The sequence below is a fragment of the Echiichthys vipera genome (assembly GCF_963691815.1).
Source record: "Echiichthys vipera genome assembly, chromosome: 13".
Lineage (NCBI taxonomy): Eukaryota > Metazoa > Chordata > Actinopteri > Perciformes > Trachinidae > Echiichthys > Echiichthys vipera.
Genome location: NC_139838.1, coordinates 9724868 through 9744326, shown reverse-complemented (window position 1 = coordinate 9744326; position 19459 = coordinate 9724868). Strand labels below are relative to the sequence as shown.

General features: G+C 40.5%; 1 protein-coding gene across 1 annotated transcript; it reads right to left on the bottom strand.

Annotated features, from left to right (window-relative positions):
* Window positions 1–964: 964 nt before the first annotated feature.
* fndc5b (fibronectin type III domain containing 5b) lies at window positions 965–19014 on the bottom strand (the record flags this gene model as incomplete). Its single annotated transcript, XM_083925847.1, has 5 exons — window positions 965–1104; window positions 5441–5530; window positions 11481–11679; window positions 14629–14747; window positions 18939–19014. 5 exons carry the CDS (start codon window positions 19012–19014, stop codon window positions 965–967), a joined length of 624 nt encoding a protein of 207 aa, XP_083781973.1.
* Between the last annotated feature and the right edge of the window lie 445 nt (window positions 19015–19459).

The window sequence follows — 19459 nt, the reverse complement described above, 5'->3', positions numbered from 1 at the left end:
GTTGACTACTTAACCTATGTTGTATGTACATAACTTAATTTACATGATACACATACTTATTTGAACCCAAATCATGGTCTTTTCCTAAACCTAACCAATTCAATTAAATGAGAATGGGGTGTTAAATTACATGCAAAAAGTTAAAAATGCATAGGCAGATTATGTACCCACATACTTATTCTTTTTTATAACAATGGGTTCCTGATTGCAGACAGAGACAAAAGCGGGTTTCACACTGCCAGGCGTAGAAGCCAACTGTGCCTGGTGGAAATGACTGTCGTTAGCAGATTGTATCGCTTCAGTTAGCTAGCTAATTAACTCTAAGTCCCTGAGCTGGCTGAAAAGCCTTTCACTAGCATACAAATGGTTTCCATCAGACTAATTTTAAAAACATGAAGCCTATGAAAGGGTTTTAAATGCATGCTTCATGGCTATGTACATGATGTAATGCTAAAAGACTGAAGCTAAAGTGAAGAGCTTGTCACCTAAACTTTGATCAGATAGTAGCATCATCATGGCTTCCACGCAGTCGATAGATCAGTCCTGAACACGTCTTTTTCTCACATAATCTGTAACCCCACAAAATAACAATGATATGTTTTGCTTTGAAAGTAACTTCAAGTCACTACTGTAGGTGAACATGCTAACATTTGGAGTTTACATACAGCCAATATTTAAACTATCCCTTACACTTTTGTTCTTGTGTTGAAATGAAAATTATTGCAGAGCTCCATGCAAAACATCACCATTCTGAGAAATTCTAGATATAGATTCTTTGGACTATGATCACAGTTTCTGGAGCGAGTTTAGCAAATTATCTGTTGGATCAAAGAGAAAACCCCAAATTTACGAAGAGATGGTCTTGAGGTATAACATAAGATGACAGTCAATAAAGATTTGCTGTTCCTCACCTGTCCTGAGGTTGGAGGAGTTGGTTATTGCACAAGGCGATGCAGGGCTGGTCTTAGACGTTGCTGCGCAGTAGCCCCCCCTGTGGGTGCTCTGGAGTACTGCACTCTGAGGAGTTCTTGGCTTTGTCCTTGTTGTTGTTAGGCTCGTTGTCTTTGATGATGTCATACTGACGGCAAAACAAGGCAATCACCCCTGGAAGTCAAATGGATATGAAGACAAATGGTGTGAACACAAAATAAGAATGGTAGGCCTATCGATCTGCTAATCTCACTCTTGGCGAGAAAGGGAATAACCGTATCACTAAAAATGTCAAACTATGCCTTTAAAGATCAGTATTATAAAGCCATGTTCTCATATGAACTCTGGACATTGTCTGAAGTTGCCCTTTCACACATGTAGTACACAAGAGAAAATTGGCATTGTTGGACATGTTTTCACTTACAGGTTGCTGGTTCGTACTTTAGTCTCTTCTTCCTGAATCTCATCATCTCTCCAGTTAGACATTTTTGATGGCATCCTTAAAAAATCAACATTTTTCTCTGATGTTTGTATTCTTGTATTCAAGCTAGCCACATGATAGAAACCCCATCCACATTTTCACAACAAATTCTCACAATTTGGAATCAATCGGAGATTAGACAGACTTCGTACTAGGGAGCTGGCAGGGTCAAGACTATTTGATGTTGAAAAAGCCAATCTATCACGTGTAAATTAATTCTCAACTATTAACATTGAAAAGAAATCCAAAACTTGCTGAGAACAACTACACTTCCATGACAAATGAACAAAATTCATCTGCTGATAAGGACCATGCGATATGACCAAAAAGCCCCAGAACATGTAAATAAGTGAACATTCAGCGGGAAATGGATTTGCAAATTTCAACACAATTTGCATTGGAAGCACTGTTAATTGGCTGTCAAGCTTTTACAGGAAGCATTTAATGCTACTACACTGCTTTGTTTGTTCTATGTTCTCTGTTTTCAACCTTATATAATGTTTATTTGTTTTTCACTTTCCTGATTTAAAAACATATATATATTTCTAGCTCTATGCACCTTGACATATTGATACAGGTGGTGATGTGTACTCGTAATTTATCTCCATTCATTCAGCCGTCTTTGATATGTCAACACAGCAAACCAAACTGAAGTGAGAGAAACAGAGACATGAATGCGGTGAAACGTACAGACAAAACTGTGAACTTGACGACAAGATAGCCACGTGAGGCCTGCCGTCAGTCAAAAAAGATTAAAAACATGGCAGAGGAGAAGGATCTATGCGGTGAGAGACAGAGAACAAGCGTGAAAAAGAAGAAAGGGAATTATTCATGATGGCGGAGGAGCGCGTGGAGGCAGGAGGAATCTGGCCCAGAAACTCTTGTTCTGCCATGTGATCACTGCAAAAATCAAAGGCCAAGATGGGATATCTCACTGTGATATCCTCAAGCATGACCCACATGCCCAATTAAAAACTGAAGAACACAATTCACCCGCTCCCCTTTTTCCTCTTCTCTGGACCTGATTGCTCAGTTTTTCACTCCTTTCCTAACGTCTCCCACTCTGTTTGAATCTCAGACTCTTGCCCTAGCATGGATAATTGCACAGTGAGATTCAGGCCGCTTGCTGTTGCTGTATATGCTACATACAGTATTTGGGCTATATTTGTGTCTCATTACATTTGGTAAAGTGGGTTAGGAAGGAATATTTATAGCTGTGTGTGTCTGCAAAATAATGCTGAGATGCAAAATGATAACCGCAACACAGAGATAATGACTGGGAGGCTAAAATAAGAAACAGCCACCATCTTATAGTTTAAAAAAACTGTAGTGTTATGATGAAAATGTCACTATGCAAGTGGCCACACACTTATTTGAAGCTTGAATTCCCTTGGAGGAATGTATCCTTATTGTTCATCCTTTGAAACAAAACAGTTGAATCATTCTTTTCATAGATTTTATAGCCCATTGGCAAAAAAGTTAATTTTTATATGAATGCAAGTTTTAGCTCGTGCCACATGAATTTCGTTCCGCCTTGCTTCACTCATACATCTTGGATCGTTCCATAGGAAAGTGATTTCAGGAGGCTGGGCCTTATCAAAAGTCCTTGCATATATAATAAACCACTTATCCGTCATCTTTATTGACGTGCTACTTCAACCACTCACATTGAAACCAACCAGTGACGCTGATGAGAGTGACGCAGGGAAAAGTCAATCCCGTTTGGGAGAAAACACCAACAAAAGCCTTCAGAGCTGTTCTCTTGTGTTCTTTTCAAGAAGAAATATTCAGTAGATCGGACAACACAGATGAAATAGCAGCATCCATGTTGACGCATGCTTCCTTAATGCGAGCCCTCATTGTTGTCTGAATCACAACAGTCACTTCTCCGCTACGTCACATCTATAAAAACACCGCCCGGCGGTCCTGATTGGCGCCACCACCTGAAATCACTTTGCTATGGAGAAGTGGCGATTGCTCTAAGACAGCAAGGGAAGCTCAGCTGTCTGAGGCGGAAAACCCATTTGATTGACAGCTAAATGAGCAGATCAGCGATCTTGAAGAATAAATATCCACTGGAGCATTTTCCGTTGTTCTAAACTGATCCGGAGACTTTACGATCCCTGGCGATTTTGTCTTTGTTAAAAACAACTAGCATTGTGTTTGGCGACTCTGTTCGGTCACTCTGCAGTTTCTTTCCCCAACGAGCAGCGGCAGCTACGGATCTTCTCCCCCCGTCACGATCACTCACACTCACAGGCGGTCACACTTCACAATAGCCTGGCGCAGCAGCTCCAGCTGGGCCAAGGCCGTTTAAGCAGCCTAGCTCTGCTGCCATTGAGAGGACACTGGTCAAGTCCCTGGAAAAGACGCCTAGTTGGTACGACAAGGTCACAGATCATTTTCTTGAAAAGGAACGAAGGGTAGAATTTACATATAAATAAACAAACACATTTATGATGTAGGCCGGAAAAATGAGCTTCCCCACCTTGAAAGACCAGCAGCCGCCACTGCTATGGAGCGATCCAAGTTGGTTGAGGGGAGCTAGGCGGACTCAAGGCGGAATGAAATTCATCTGGTGAGAGTCAGGTTAGATGTCAATATGCTCTCATTATAACTTCTTTCTGTAGATGGTAATTTTAAACTGTCAGATGTTTGTTCAGTTTATACATGTAAAGCAGGTATTAACTGAGTTTATTGACAGACGGAAAATTTCCAGGTTAGCTAGCACATTTAATCAATGCTATGAAATACAAACAAAGAGCTTTATGCATTCATACATACCTATGTTGCAGCATGGCTCTAGGTTCACCACATGATATTTCATTTAGCGCTACTAGCAGGTCAATGTTTTCACTTTTTCTTCTAAACATCTCAACATCTGGAACCAAATTTAACTTTTCATCTAGGGCCATCATCGGGTCAATTTCTTATTATTACTAATTATGACTACATTAACTTTGTCTAGCCCATACTTTCTGTTTGGTGCTAATTAGCACATGCAAACACACTAAACTAAATATGGTTAGTATTACCTGCTACAGTTCACGTGTCACACATACTCGTTGTGCATTGTCATTGTGAATTTGTTAGCATGCTGATGTTAGCATTTAGCTCAAAGCAACCCTGTGTCTACTTTAAATAGAGCCTCAGCAATTAACCCATTCATATACCAGCTCATCACGAATGGTCACCTTGTCAGGACCCCTTGGAGTCACTTATCAATGCACTGGGTATCGCTGCGCGTAAAACCGTGACGCTCCACTTCAGTTGCTGTTTTGAACATGGTGAACATGTGGTTAACATTGTAAATTTAAACAAAACTCTGTGTTAGGTTCAGCCACCAAAACCACATGGTTAGGGTTAGGAAATATTGTGGGTGGCGTTTAAATAAATACGTTTGTAATGTGACACACTTACCTATACTTTCCTTAATTTGACCTTTATGGCCCAAAATGACAAATTAGCTTCAAAAGGCTTTACAATCTGTACAACACACATCATCCTCTAGCGTAATTTGGATAATGAATGTTTTATGTATTACTTTATTTTATGATTCTTAACGGGGTGTAAGACTGTTCTATGTTTCAGTTTCCCCTTTAGGGATAATAAAGTTTAACATAATTATTTGCTGAATTTGATGGACTCAGGGGTAAGGTTCAACCTCAGAGCCTGAGTTTGAAGGTTTTTTTTATTTAAACACCTTCACATAAAGAAAAACAGCTCAACCAGATCTGAAATCTCAGTTATTTTTTTCTTTGCTATACACATTTCTGTCTGTTCTGACAAACATATCTTGATGGATGTTAAAAATATAAACATGGATTTGATGTATTATGATCACCGAAAATGTTTTCACCATCCCAAAAGCACTGCATGTCACAAAACAGTCACCAGAGAGAGATGGCACCACGACCAGTGTATTTGTCTCTAATCCGAGCCTCGGTCAGAGAGCTCATTTTCCCCAAAGACAATGGATTCCCATAAGGTCAGCAGTGATGAATGTGCGTCGCTGAAGAGGAATATTACCTGCCCACATGATGAGCACCACTACAATGATGATGAGTTCTCCAGCCCTCAGCTGAGCAGCCTGACCAACCTCCTCCATTGTCACCTCATCTGGAGAGAGAACACACACACATACACACACACACACACGCAGAGTCAACAATGCGCTACCCAGGACACTGAGATTCATTGTCCCAGAGAGAAAATGCGAAATTGCCATAACTGTGATACTCTGCAGGGAAAGATAAAAGAATACAGCAGGGTGACGGGAAAGCAGAGAGGCCGTCTGGTGTAAATCCTGTCTCATTTCCACTCTGGTCAGTGTAATTAAAGTTAAGTGAGAGCAGAGGTCTACAGAGACAGAGAGAGCTGGAACCCAAACCCCATCACTCACTGTGTTTCTATAGCTGACAGGACTCTGGCAGCTGCAGCTTTACACCAATCACAGGGTTAAAGGTATGAACACAGTCTGGACCACAACCTTCCACCCTCTGTTTCCAGCAGCAGGCCGGGTGCTACCCCATATTTCCCCATCGTCAAACTGGTGATGTCTTTGGCAAGCACTGTATGATATCAAGACATCACTGTCACTTAGACGTCTTTACTTGCATTTTATGGGGGGTTTCCAGGGGTCTCTAGTTAAATTGGGTTGGCCTTGAAGTTATAATACAGTCAATACAGAATGGATTTACCATAACAGCTTACTGCTGCAGTTTATGGAACTACCGCAGCCAATATAATCTCATTGCCAATAAACTAGCCATTTTGCAGTAAAATAACATATTACATTTAATTCTGTTATTGCATTTAGAATCGAAGAAACATGAACAACATGAAATTGTAATTTATGTAATCTAATAAAAAATGTAATTCATTCAACAGGAAAATGTGTTTTTATGATTTCATGCGATGGTAGTTATGATTGGAATACTTCATGAAAACCTTGTGTAGATAATTCTCCAGGAGCGTGGATTTAAAAACACAAACTCAACATGAACAAACCAAACTGCATTTCAAATAAGCTTATTGTTTGCTCTTATTTTTTAAGTATAAACAGCCCAAGTTCTTTTCCAGAAGTAAGAAAACCTCATTCAAGGCCACTTTTGCCAATTTGTCTTACGATATGGTCTATAGAAAGAGAGATGAAATGCTGAATGGGAAATTGGACTGAGTAACTGAAGCTAGTGAAACATCTAGCGCAGACTGGATGTCCTGACTTTGGGTTGAGTTTTGAGATTGCGCTTCAGTGGTCAGGCTCGCGTTCAGGTTTCTTGTTGCCTTGGTGTCCCGCTGAGTTGAAGCTTAGGCCTAAGGCTTAACAGAAGGAAGGTATACTATAAAGTTTGTAACAGCAGATGACACGTTTCTGGGCAGTTCTCTGAATAAGATAAGCTTGGGTTGGGTGTGACATGATTATGAAATCACAATAATAACTTTGAGGCCAGACCGGTCTAGGACATGCTAGCATAGGTAGCCACGAGTACGCCTACATTTAGGAGTCACCCAGATTCAGTGTGTGAACCGTAGGTTGTGTTAGACTTTTTCAGTCGGTTAATAAGGAATATTTTTCATTCATTCATTTTAATGTTTTAATTAATGATAATAAGGAATATTTTACATTCAATTCCAAATTTTAAATGAATGATAATAAGAAATATTGTTTTAAACTTTTTAATAATAATCATACAGAACAAACGTATGGGTTATGCATAATAAGGGCATGGAGAGAAAATATGAACACTGATTGTATGATCCCTTTTAATGTCAGCATCACACAAAGCAGATGATGATTTATTTTCTGGCAGTGACAGCAGAGGCCAATAGAAACACTGCAGCCATCATGTCATCACAATTATGGATCTTTTTAGAGAAACCTCAGACACTAGGCTGCCGTGAGATCAGCAAAATTATTTTGGCCTCTTTGGTCGACTTTCCACTGTTGAGCGGGTGCAGCTGCACTGTATTCCAGAGACGGAAGTTTGCAGATTTCCTCATAACGTTACCACATTTCCTATTAGCACTGGGTTTAAATACGAAATATTTCCAAAGAGGCACTGTTGCTTTTTACTTGCAACTCTGCAGGAGCAGACTGTTCTGTTACAATTACAGAGGGCCTTCAGTTTTTTCCATCATTGTTTAAAAAATCCTGACAATGATGGAACATATTCGGTAAGCGTGACCTCTGGTCGGGACTTCTGGAGAGGTGTGTGCAATCACCGTGACTAAGCTGATGGTCAGTAAATCCCTCAATATCGTAGGGTTTGCCTGATTGTTAACACCCACAATGTCAATGACATGTGGATACAGGTAGGGTAACACATTACTTTTGTTGTAATCAGTAGTATAACTACTTTTTTTGAATGTGTAATGAGTAACAGATTACAGCTTTGAAAAAACTGGAACAACTTGCCCTTGTTTGTCAAACAGTGAAAGCAAATACACTAAGCTGTATTGACACAAAGAAAGCAATTTGGAAAAACTGCCAGGGAAAGCAGCTCTCCTATTAAAGTTAAAAGTGATGCTTCAATAAAAGTCAGATAACCTGGTTACAGTGTTTACTGTACATGACAGATGCAATAATCCAAGCAGCTTTAATCGGATTAGAATCAAATTACTATTTTATTGTCGAGTCAGGTTTCACACCTGAGGCTAACAACAATCTCCTCTCCAGTACATGAGCTCCACTACTGTTCACAAGTGTGTATACAGTATGGTCATAACTGGATTTTAAAGGAAGAGCATCTGTTCTTTGTTCCATGTAGAAAACATGAAGGCGAACTCCATAAAAATATGTGAAACAACATTGTTTTTTTTATGTGGCTGGACAAGCTATCAAAGCAAACAACAGAGAAAACTCAAAATACAACACACACAGAGGGAGAGTGACTTCATTGTCTGCTCAGGACGCCATTACTCCGATGTATCTTTGCATAGAAAATATTTGATTGCTGCCATATTACCGCTCTGAATGTTTAAAGCTTTTGTTTAGAAGACTACTGCAGCTTTACTGGGAAGACCGGGGACCTGTACAGTATGTGAATACTGGAAACTGGCTGCTGCTGCACCACTGTCTGAGATCAATTAAAGGTTGTAACAGTTCTGACAGCAAGGAGTCTCTAATGTTTTACCGTGCATTCAGGATTTTTGAAATGTTTTGCTGTTATTGGATATGAGCTTCAGACGCAGGGAGAGAAGAAGGCAGATATAAAAAAATCATAAACAGATGGCAGATAGTAACACAGACAGACAGTTGTGTGTTGTGTTGAGTTGTGTTGTGTTGCATTGCGCCTGCTGATACTGAATGGTGTCAGGCTGATTTATACCCGCTTAGAAGAGGAGGAGAGCAGTAATGGCGTGGAGATTTAATCAGGACAGCTAATGAATGCTTCCATAAACACACAATCTGCACACAGGGAACCTCCATCAAAGTCGGAGCAAATAAAACGAATCCCCTCCGACATCAATACAAATTGTTGTACTAAATGTCACGTCTACTTTGTGTCACGTGACCTTGCATGTGTAAAGTATAGCTAGCTTAACAAATATTTCCGTCTAGTATTGAGTCTTAAAATCATATGTTTACTTTTTCTTTTTAGCCCCGGCCACACTAAGCTATTTTACAAATCTTAAAAGATGTCATAAAATGTGGGAGACCCCACGCATAACGACATTTAAGTAACGATTCGGTCAAAACAGCATTCACTAACAGATACATGAACAACCCTGTGAGTCCTGACTCAAAACCAGAAATCTTGTTTAACCTAACCAACGTGACTTTGCGTGAGTAAACAATCGATTTTGTTTGCTTGGGTCTAGGCCGGAGAATCCACAGAGCTGAATGAAGATGGAAAGGAGTGTAACATGGAATGTTCACGTTACAACGTGAACTGGTGGTGAGTGAAAATCCTCACATCACAGTTAGCAAGTATATAACATGCTGGCAAGATTAAAAGTCAATAACTGTTGACAAAAAGTAATATCATTTGACAGGATGCTGCAGTATGCTGCCCACTGAGCCACCGACCGCCCCAATTAAGACTACTTTAAGTTAGCCACCCTGCCCCTAGGCTACCTGTGGACTGAGAGCCATATTATTCGGATGAATTAAGACGTCTATCTAAAGTCTGACTAGCAGTTAGATCGAAGCCAAAGTCATTGTCAGTGTACAAAATTACTTTTAGAGTCAGTTAGGGCTGTACAGTATGGTCTAAAAATTATATTATGGTATAATTTGAAGCATAGACGGTAACAGTATCATATCACGGTATATTTATCATAAAGTACAAGTTTGAGACTCTTGTTTTACTTGGGTATTTACTTTTCATGCTACCTTATACATACTTTATACTTTAAACACTACAATTCCGTGGGAAATATTCTACTTTTTACTCAACTACATGTATCTGATAAGTTACTATCTTTTTTAAAGTAGCAAGAGACGTGGTGGTTATTCAACCATGGATTCAACCAGACTGAAACGATTGCAAGAACAACAACAGGCACGGAGAAGAGCGATGTTGACAGTTGCGCTGAGATTGGAGAGAGGACAGCAGTCAAGATATGCCACTGTGGCCATGAATTACTTTTTCACATAGGCTTACTAGTAAATATTTCCTCAGGGCTTCATCTGCATGCGTTGTGTGGGTATGACAGAGCTGCTTAGCCCATTACACGGTCTAAATCCAGACCGCAGCCAAAATCCTAACGTCCTACCGCCTATACCGTACACCCCTAGCATCAGTCTTTTAGAACATCATGTGGCCATGAAGTTCATTTGTGAAACCCTTTTTACACAGTTCTCTTTTGAAGCTAACTCATGCAGCTAACGTTAGCTTAATTAGCTAAATAGCTAGCTGAAAAAATCTGGCAGCTACAGTTATCATTTCAGACAACATAATCAAAAGTCAGGTTGAAATGCGAGAACTGCTTTTGTCTACCTAAGGCAAAATCAAGGACCCATTGTTTTAAAAGAATTCTGACTGTAAATCTGGTACTGTTATCACTGAAACTGCATAGTGCAGGGCAAGAATATTAAAAGCTTGAGAAGCGTAGCAACAGACAGATGGTTAGTAGTGGGAAAAATGGCCATTTACCAGAAACATTTAGCCTGGAACGTTGCTTAAATACTGCAGAAGAGACTTGATTTGTTTATATGTCAACACTTCGCACCCCTCACAGGGACCTTGACAAGCCCCCACACAGGTTTTTTCTAAGGGATACACTGCTCCCAAATGTCCCCTGTTTCCTTATCGCCTTCCTGCTGATGAGCATTTAGCATTTTCTGTGTCCCTCTGAAGCAGCTGCTCTCGGCACTGTAACTGGGACGAACATGATAAAATTGGATGTACTGCAAGCCTGCTCCAGATAACACAGCCTCTGCATTTGAGAATTAGAACAGTACATTGTACGGGATGGGTTGGGGACGGGTTCTTACAAAAGACAGCAATTTCTTCGTTTTAGTTTTATTCGATTGTCAAATTACATTTTCTTTGTTGTGCTGACGCATGAAAACACAAATAAAAGAATACAAGCTGCTATGAAAAACTGTTTATGCATGTGTAGATGTATATGTAAATATGTGTGCCTGACAGAGAAGCAAAGTGCTTGTTTAGCTGTTAAAATCTTGACTGCTTCTGCTTCTGCTTCTGCTTCTGCGTGATTTTCTACTAACGTCTGTGTTTGTAGAATGTGCTGTGCTGAAGTGAAAACTAACACTTAAGGTTCTTTTGGTGATGATTTTCACAAAAAAATGCATGTTTTTTTTGCAAAGGATTACATAACTACAAGGATTTGAAGTCCCCATAGAACTCTTGCAACAACGACAGCTCAGAAAAAGCTTCCTGTAACGTTGCAAGGATGGAATTGGGGACGAATGAGCTGCTTATTAAGTGCCAATGTTCCTCTCAGTACGTGAAAAAACAAACCAGAGTGTGTCTCTGCTGTAAATTGTATTTCTTAAATTCATTTTATGCACAGATTTGTGTAGATATTCATTTAAAAAAAAGAAAAAAGACATACATAGCCGAGTAAAAATAGAAAATGATGTGTTCTCATCACTCACCTGGGCTCTTGGACGCCATCTTCTCCGACTCTTTGGGAGTTCTGAAGAGGACCGGCTCACTGGGTGGGCTGCTGCCTCCCATGCTGATGCTCTGAACGTGAACAATGTACTCCGTGTCCTCATCCAGATCCCACAATGCACAGGAGCGTGTGGTGGTGTTCACTTCCTGGATGAACCTCAGCATGCGTACATCCTTCTTCTGCAGAAAAGTGAGGAATAGAAGGGCAGAGGTGGAGAAATCAGGTCCAGGAGACTTGGAATATGAAACTTTATTGATCCCTGCAGGAGAAATTATTTTTTCCTTGGCAGACGAGTCAGAGGTCAGGGTTAAAACTTGCATCAGGCCACTGTCTGATACTATGTAGTCACAGATTGCAGTCACTGTTCAGAATCATCCAACGTGCCAGGAACAGAATTCTGTAGGAGCCACTCACCATCTGTAATGTCTTTGCCATGAAAAGATAGTATTGACACACAGAAGCAATATATGCAGTCAAAACCCTGCATCACTTCAGTAAAGTCACATGTCCAGCTGCACCCTGCTCCTTTAAGGCAATATATAAGTGTTCTACAAACGACTTGTTAGCAATAGACTTATAATATAAATTCCCTGGAAGCATGCTCTCTCAAACGCAGATTTCTGGTGGCAAGGTCGGACTCTCCTGCCGGTGATCCCTCTTGAGAAAATTCAACAAGCCGCGCTCTGGTTAGGTACTGTTATGCTGCAAATGTAAACATGTCTCTCTTGGTTAACAGTTGGAAAAAGCTGAAATAAAGCCTCCAGCAATGTTATTAAGCTTCTCTGGCCATGTATGCTTTGCTTGAGATGTACATTATTATCCAGCTCGGGCTGCTTGATCGGGTCAATCGGAGTAAGTCTCCTGAGGGGATTTTTAATTTACCGGGCAATTAAAGGAGAGAATTCCTCTAAACTTCACATAGACAAAACGTTTATTTGAAAATCGGAAACTGGATTTACAACTAGCTTGCTGCAAAATGTTAACATATCACAACTCGCCTTTCCTCAGCCTTTTCTGTCTATTTTATCTGACTGTGCGCCCCCCTCCATATCCCATAATACTTTGGGGGCTGTAAGCCGAATATGTGTTGTTGCCTGTAGTGAGTTACATTGTGCACTACAACTTGAGCCCTGTTTTCTTTAGCCAATATTTGTTTACATTTTAGCAAATCTACACCGTGCAAATGACGCAAAATGATCTATTAACAGATCCTGTTTGAAATCTACTAGGGCTGAAACAATCACTAGAGTAACTCCAGTTACTCGATTATAGAAAATCCTTGAGGCAGTTTTGATGATTCGTTTAGTTTCTATCTTGCACGTTATGCGGCCTGCTCAGCGCAGGGATCATTGTTTCACATGGACTGTTTTGCGGATGCACACAGGCAGAGAATACGTTTGGGATCATTTCACTTAAAAAGAATCCAAAAAGGTGCAATGTGTCCACTGTTACCTAGAACTGTTCTACCACAACAGCACAACATCCATGATTCAGCATCTGAGCCGAAAGCAGCCAGTTAGTAACGCCCCTTCACAGAGCGCCGCGGTTGCCGTAGTGACTGCAGATGTTAAAAACAGGAAGAGAATGTTAGTTGTCCTCTGGAATGCCTCTATGTTTCGTTTTTCATGAATGTGAAACATAACATCACCTACCTGATCAGTCTTTATAATGTTGTTTGAGTAAATGTGTCAGTGGAGTTTTGTGCGTTGCTTGTTGTTACGGTAAACAGGAAGAGAGCGAGTTGCTCTTCCTGATAATATCTATTTCTAATTCATTTCATAAATGAATCTCTTTGTCTTTAAACCTGTTTGTGTGAAAACATGAGTCATGTAGAATTGTATGCACCACTTTGAATTGTTTAAATAGTAAACTTATTCATGGTAAATTGCGAGAGTATTGAATTATTATATATATTATTCAACACACACACATCTCTCTCTCTCTTCCCAACACACACATATGCACACATACACACACCCACACACACACACACCCCTGTTGGGTTACCACACCAAATAGGCCTACCCCAGACATAATATATTTTTTTGCAAAATAACGCAAATTATGATACATTTTTACATAAAATTCTACTTTTTTTATCCAGTTACTCAATTAATCGATGGAATAATTGGTAGAATACTCGATTACAAAAGGATTTGATAGCTGCAGCCCTAAAATCTACCCATTTACTATCATTGGTGTAACTTGATACTGAAGCCAACGTAATGTTGCATCTTTTATCCAATTTGTAGACAGACTTATGGACATTATTCCCGATGGATGTAAAAAGAAAAATTGACATTCTAAGAAAGTGTACGTCACACTGAATCTAATGAAATATGCATCATGTCTGTGTGTTCAGAAATCATTGAGTTATGACTCAAAGCAGGAGTGTGATTTTTAAGATAATTTCAGCAATGATTCGCTTAAGGTTTTAAAGGCTCTTAAAGGGGAACTACAGCCCTTTTCAAAATAAATACATGTTATTCTTATGGTTTAAGACAGTCCAAAAAATATTAGTTAACATGAACAACTAACCAAAATCCCCAAAACTAGAATGCTAGAACTCAAATTTGTTATATCATAAATTATAAAGTGTGGAGCTGCTCCATAGACAATGAGTTGGAAAAGACGCTATAGATGACAACTGAGAACACCCAGGGGAATGTTCTGAGTATATGGTGACATTTTCTGTTTCACAACTGACAACACTATGAACATAAAAAGTCTATGCTGTCTATGGAGCAGCTCCAGACTTCATCACAAGTTTGAGACTTACTTCTCTGGTTTCTGGCTTGAAGAGAGAGCAGCTCATGCTCACAAATATTGATCGAACTTTCCTCGGCCATGGAAATAAAATTTTGGAATTCTTTATTTTGGGACTGTTTCCCTTTATTATCTTCCTTGACTCTGTATCACAGCCACTGCTGATTGGGCCATGCAAACATGCCAAACAACAAAAGCTGTCCTGTTGTTTTCAGATTCACCAGCACACACCTTCCCCTTTCCCCCTTAATACAGCTTCCTTGCTTCGTGTCTCTCCTCACAATTTGAAAACCTCTAATCGAAACTTTGTCACTTTTTCTGGGCACACACTCACATGAAGGACACGACACAGACAGAAGTACCTGTTGGGTGATGGCGAATCCAATGACAGGGTCCCCCTCCAAGATTTCCCATGTAACCACGGCAGAGTTTCCCTCAATCTCTCTGATGGTCACATTGAGTGGAGCCGACAGCAGGGTGTCTGACACACGCAGCATGGCCACAGGAAAAAAAATTAGAATAGAGAGAGGCAGGTCATGAATATTCTGTCGCTACACCTTGTAATACATGCCTTGATGCTACAATGTAGACCTGAATGCACATCTTCCTCTCTCTGAACTCTTTCTCCTCTGACTCCCTTGCCCAGCCTTGTCAAAAATCTTCTCTTCTCCTCCTACACATTAATCTTTCCGCTTTCATTAATACCAGGCCTAATTAACCACACTCAGGTCTCTGGGTGTTTCCCTTAAAAAGGCTCTCTCTCATCTGTCTTCGTCTTCTCTCACACTCACGCACATTTTTTCCTATCTTTACCTTCCCCTCTTTTCTCTCTCCCACGCACATCTCATTAAAGTGTGACTCATAAGGATGTATTTCCTTGGGTCATACTGCCAATTAATTTTAATGTCTGGGCAAAAAAAAAAATACAAACTCGCACCCCAGAAGTCAATGCAGAAGTTTTGATCAGGAGATTAACTGTGAGGAATTATATCACAGCCTTGCTAAACTTTTTTTCCTTCCTTCCTGTGAAGGAACCACAGAGTGGAAAGAAAAAAACACATCAGTAAGGTGTGTGTGTGAGAGAGAAATGATTGTGTGTTTGGGTCAGCTGAGACCAACTCAAGGTCTTCTATGATCAGAGCCAGGGTTGTATTTCCCATGAGCCTTACTTGTAAAAGCAACATTCGAGGAAGACCTTGACATTGTATAAGAACACACATGCCTGCTCGTGTGCACACACATACATACACACACACACGCACACACACGGGATTAGCATTGATACGAGCATTTATTCTATTTATGCTATAAATATGTTTTTTCCCCTAAAGTCTTCTCTAACACAACTATTTTTCCACGAGGGCCATTCTGGGAAAAGAAATGTACAAGTTGTTTGTAACCACACTCTTCTTCCAGTTTTACCTTCCTCACCATGTGTGTACCATGTCTTAAGGAACATGTGATCAATGCTTTTATATTAACAATGTATCAAATTATATGGAGCATTTTAGCATCTTTCAGCTCATGGTTTCGGGTTTTCTGGCCCATGACTTTGCTGTTTAGGTTCACTCTCACTACTCTTATTAGTGTCCTTTTCTGTCGCAGCTGTTCAGCAAAACAAAGTCAGTGTACGCTATAAGGCCTGGTACCGAACAGAAGACAGACAAAGTTGGCAACTAGCTGGTGAATATAGTGATGTGTTTAGCAGCTAAAGATGTTTCCCTAAGGAGTTAGTGAAGACCAAAAAAGTGAAAGGACAGTGAATATTGAACTTAATGTTTATGTGTCACCAGTCAGACACTGTCCGCTGGTCTTGTGCCTATCCGGACACATACAGTCAGTTTCCAGTCTTTTTGTGGTGCTTTTCCTGGCCAATCACCACAAAGTGTAAGCGGAATGCAATTCTCAAGTTAAATTTTATAATTGTACATGGGGATTTCAAAGCCTAATTAGTGTACAAAAGTGACTTTGATAAGAGAAAACAGAGGGGATGTTTGGGCGATGCTCAGCCTGAGCGGCTCAGCTGGTGGTATACATTAAAAATGAGAATTAAGAAGATTTTACAGTATATTTAGGAGTTGTAGAAGCAAGTCATTTTAGGACTGAAGCACGGTCCCGGATCTGTTGACAGCATTGGCGTTAATTTGGACAACCAATGTTTAAGCTAATGTTTAGCACATGGCTAATTCATCTGTGTTAGCGTCCTTTTGACGACTCAGGTAAAGACCAATCTAAATTAGGCAGTTAAAATTAAATTTGGTTACAAAAGTAAAAAGTTAGACTTTAGTTTTACACCATTAAATAAATTCAAAACATTCCGCCATCATTTATATTTGTAGGTTAAACAGAAAGTTTGATAGAATTTAGACAAAAAAAAAAAAGGGCCGACTGATGACACATTTCCATTACATTCATTAGCTTAACCCTGTCCCCTAAAAACTAACATTCCCATACAACTAAGCCAAATTATGTGTCAAGGGGGATGTATTACGTTTGTTTCAACACGTCCTTACACCAGTGGCAGACACACGTTGTGAAACACTTCTACTTGGTTAATGTTAGCCAGCAATAGCCACCTTAGACTGCTGGTTAAAGGAGGCCAAGTAAGGCCGTAGCAGCAAAATGCCCAAGGGTGTTTAGTTGAGCAAAGGTGCATAAAATGGCCCCTTCTGTTTGCTCTCACTCCTTTTCAAAGTGTGTGTCTGTGTGATCTGATTATGCTGCACAACTTTTTCTTCCGCTCTGTTTACCATCTAGATTACAAGCAGGAACTGCAGTCTGTCACTTTTTGCAAATTAGATTGTCACATTGTCACAACTCTGCAAATATTGAACACCCAGCCCCCAAAGTTGTTCGCAGAGTCAAATAATCGTATTACAGGAGGAAGAATGTTCTCTCTGTGTCTGTGTCTACCCAATGCTAACACAATCACCAGAATACAGCAGAGACAACTGGAGTGTTATATAGTGTTGGTGAAATAGATTTTTTTTGCTGGCCCCCAAGTGGCTCTGTATGTTTGTTGATGCAGAGTGTGTTCATGTATGCGTATGATACATTGCTGTGACTCCCTGTTTGACTGGCTGTTTCCCCGCTGTTTATCTTCCAGCGCTCACACACTCCCACCGAAACAATACAATACAATAGCAGAGAGGGATTCCCATCCATTCCGCTGCCAAAGAGCTAAAGGCTGCCTGCAGAATCTCAAAACTCCCTCTCAAAACTACATTCATCTCCAGCCTTGGGAAGCCAAATATCAAATCTCTGGAGGCTGCGATAAATCCCACATGATCTTATCGTCAGGGTTTGGGCTTTTCAAAGGACTATCTGTCATCTCTCAGCTTATCATCGGGATGCAATGTAACCAAGATCTTACGCTTGAAATAAAGGTTCTTCTTGAATATAAGCCGCTGCAGGTTAAAAATATGCAACACCATTAAAGATGGATGAGGTACTATATCAAACATGCATAATATGGCATGATTAGATACAGTATATGCTGTGTGTAGAACTTTGAATAGGATTACCTCATCCTGACTTAATCTAATAATGTTTCATATCCCTTAAGGATGAATGTCAAACTGAAGGTTTTTGGGCAAAGCAACTAGGGCTTTGCATTGTTTAGGAAGACAATACCGGTATCCTTCAAGTGATGCAAATACCAATAAACTACTTCGAATGATACCCAATTTGTGAATAGAAGCATCTCTGAACTGCCAACTCAAATCCAAAAACACAGAGCTCGACTTCACCACACTAGACTGAAGGGTGCTGCTGCGCTAGGGAGCCAATCAAACATCACAATAAACTCTGTGGTGATTCACTGCAAGCAGATGAAATATGCCAAAAATGCGAGTTTTGATTGGTACTGGGTTATTTCTGTTGATACCTTAAAGGTATTGATAATTGATACCCAGCCCTAAGAGCAACACACTTTAGGGGTGCAACGAACAATTGCTTTCATTACCGATTACAGTATTCGATTGGCTATTGTCTTAATTTATTGAGAAGGTGACATGACTAAATGTCTTATTTTGTCCAACCAACACTGCAATATCCAAATATATTCAGTTTACCGTCATATACAACAAAGGAATGCTGTATGTCTTCCCATCTGTAGAGCGGGAACATGCAAATATTGCAATGAGAAAGGAATCATCGATGACTAATTGGCTATCACAATTAGTGCAGATTTTGACAATCAACTAATCAATTAATCAACTAATCAACACTCTCTATCCTTTGGTGGAGTTTTTACATCTTACTATCTTAGATTAAGTGCACGATTGCCAGTGAAACCAACCATATAGTGCAACAAAGAAGATCCCTTTTAAAACGATACTTCTTTCTAGAAACATCCTCCAAACTTGTGTATAACGCACCACATTAGCCTAAGTCTTGATACAGTCTGAGAACTAACTTGTGTCAGCCATTTTTACCATTACAAAGCTTATTGCATCTACCCAGCTGATGCAAATGTTGGTGCTGACACATCCATAACAATGTGTCATGTCAGGAGGGATCCGCTGCACTATAATGAACTACATGCACCACGTCAGTCAGCTCTGCTCCAAACACACTAATACTACACAGGAGCATGTGTTGTTTGATCAACCAGTACACCATCCCCCTGTTTACTCGTGATGCTCGCATATCAACCTGTGGTAAAACTCACCGGCATTAACGGAGGACACCGAGAGGAAGCCCGGCAGGAGCAGCAGCACCGCCGCAGACAAGCCTGGTCTAGCCATCCTCCTGCTTCTTCTAGCGAGGCTTCACATCCTGCGCGGCCCATTTATAACGTCCCATTTAACGGGAAGGAGCAAGCATCCCGGGTACCGGAGAGAGGACTTGTGCCGGTGACGAGGGCTCACCTGAACTTGGACGCGCTGCAGCAGAGGCGCAACAACAGTCAGAGGAAGGGTTGAAAGGAGGGGAGGGGGGTTAATGTTCGTCTGTCACCAGTGGAGCCTCTGCGTCGGCCCTGTAACCGGCAGACTGTCCCCGGCTGCTGGTGACGGCGTGGAGAGGCTTTACTATACGGAGAGGTGAGCGGAGCGTAAAAGGCGTGCGCAAGTGCTGCAGAATGCAACGTGCCTCCACAGCTAATGTCTCTCTCTCTCTCTCTCTCTCTCTCTCTCTCTCTCTCTCTCTCTCTCTCTCTCTCTCTCTCTCTCTCTCTCTCTCTCTCTCATA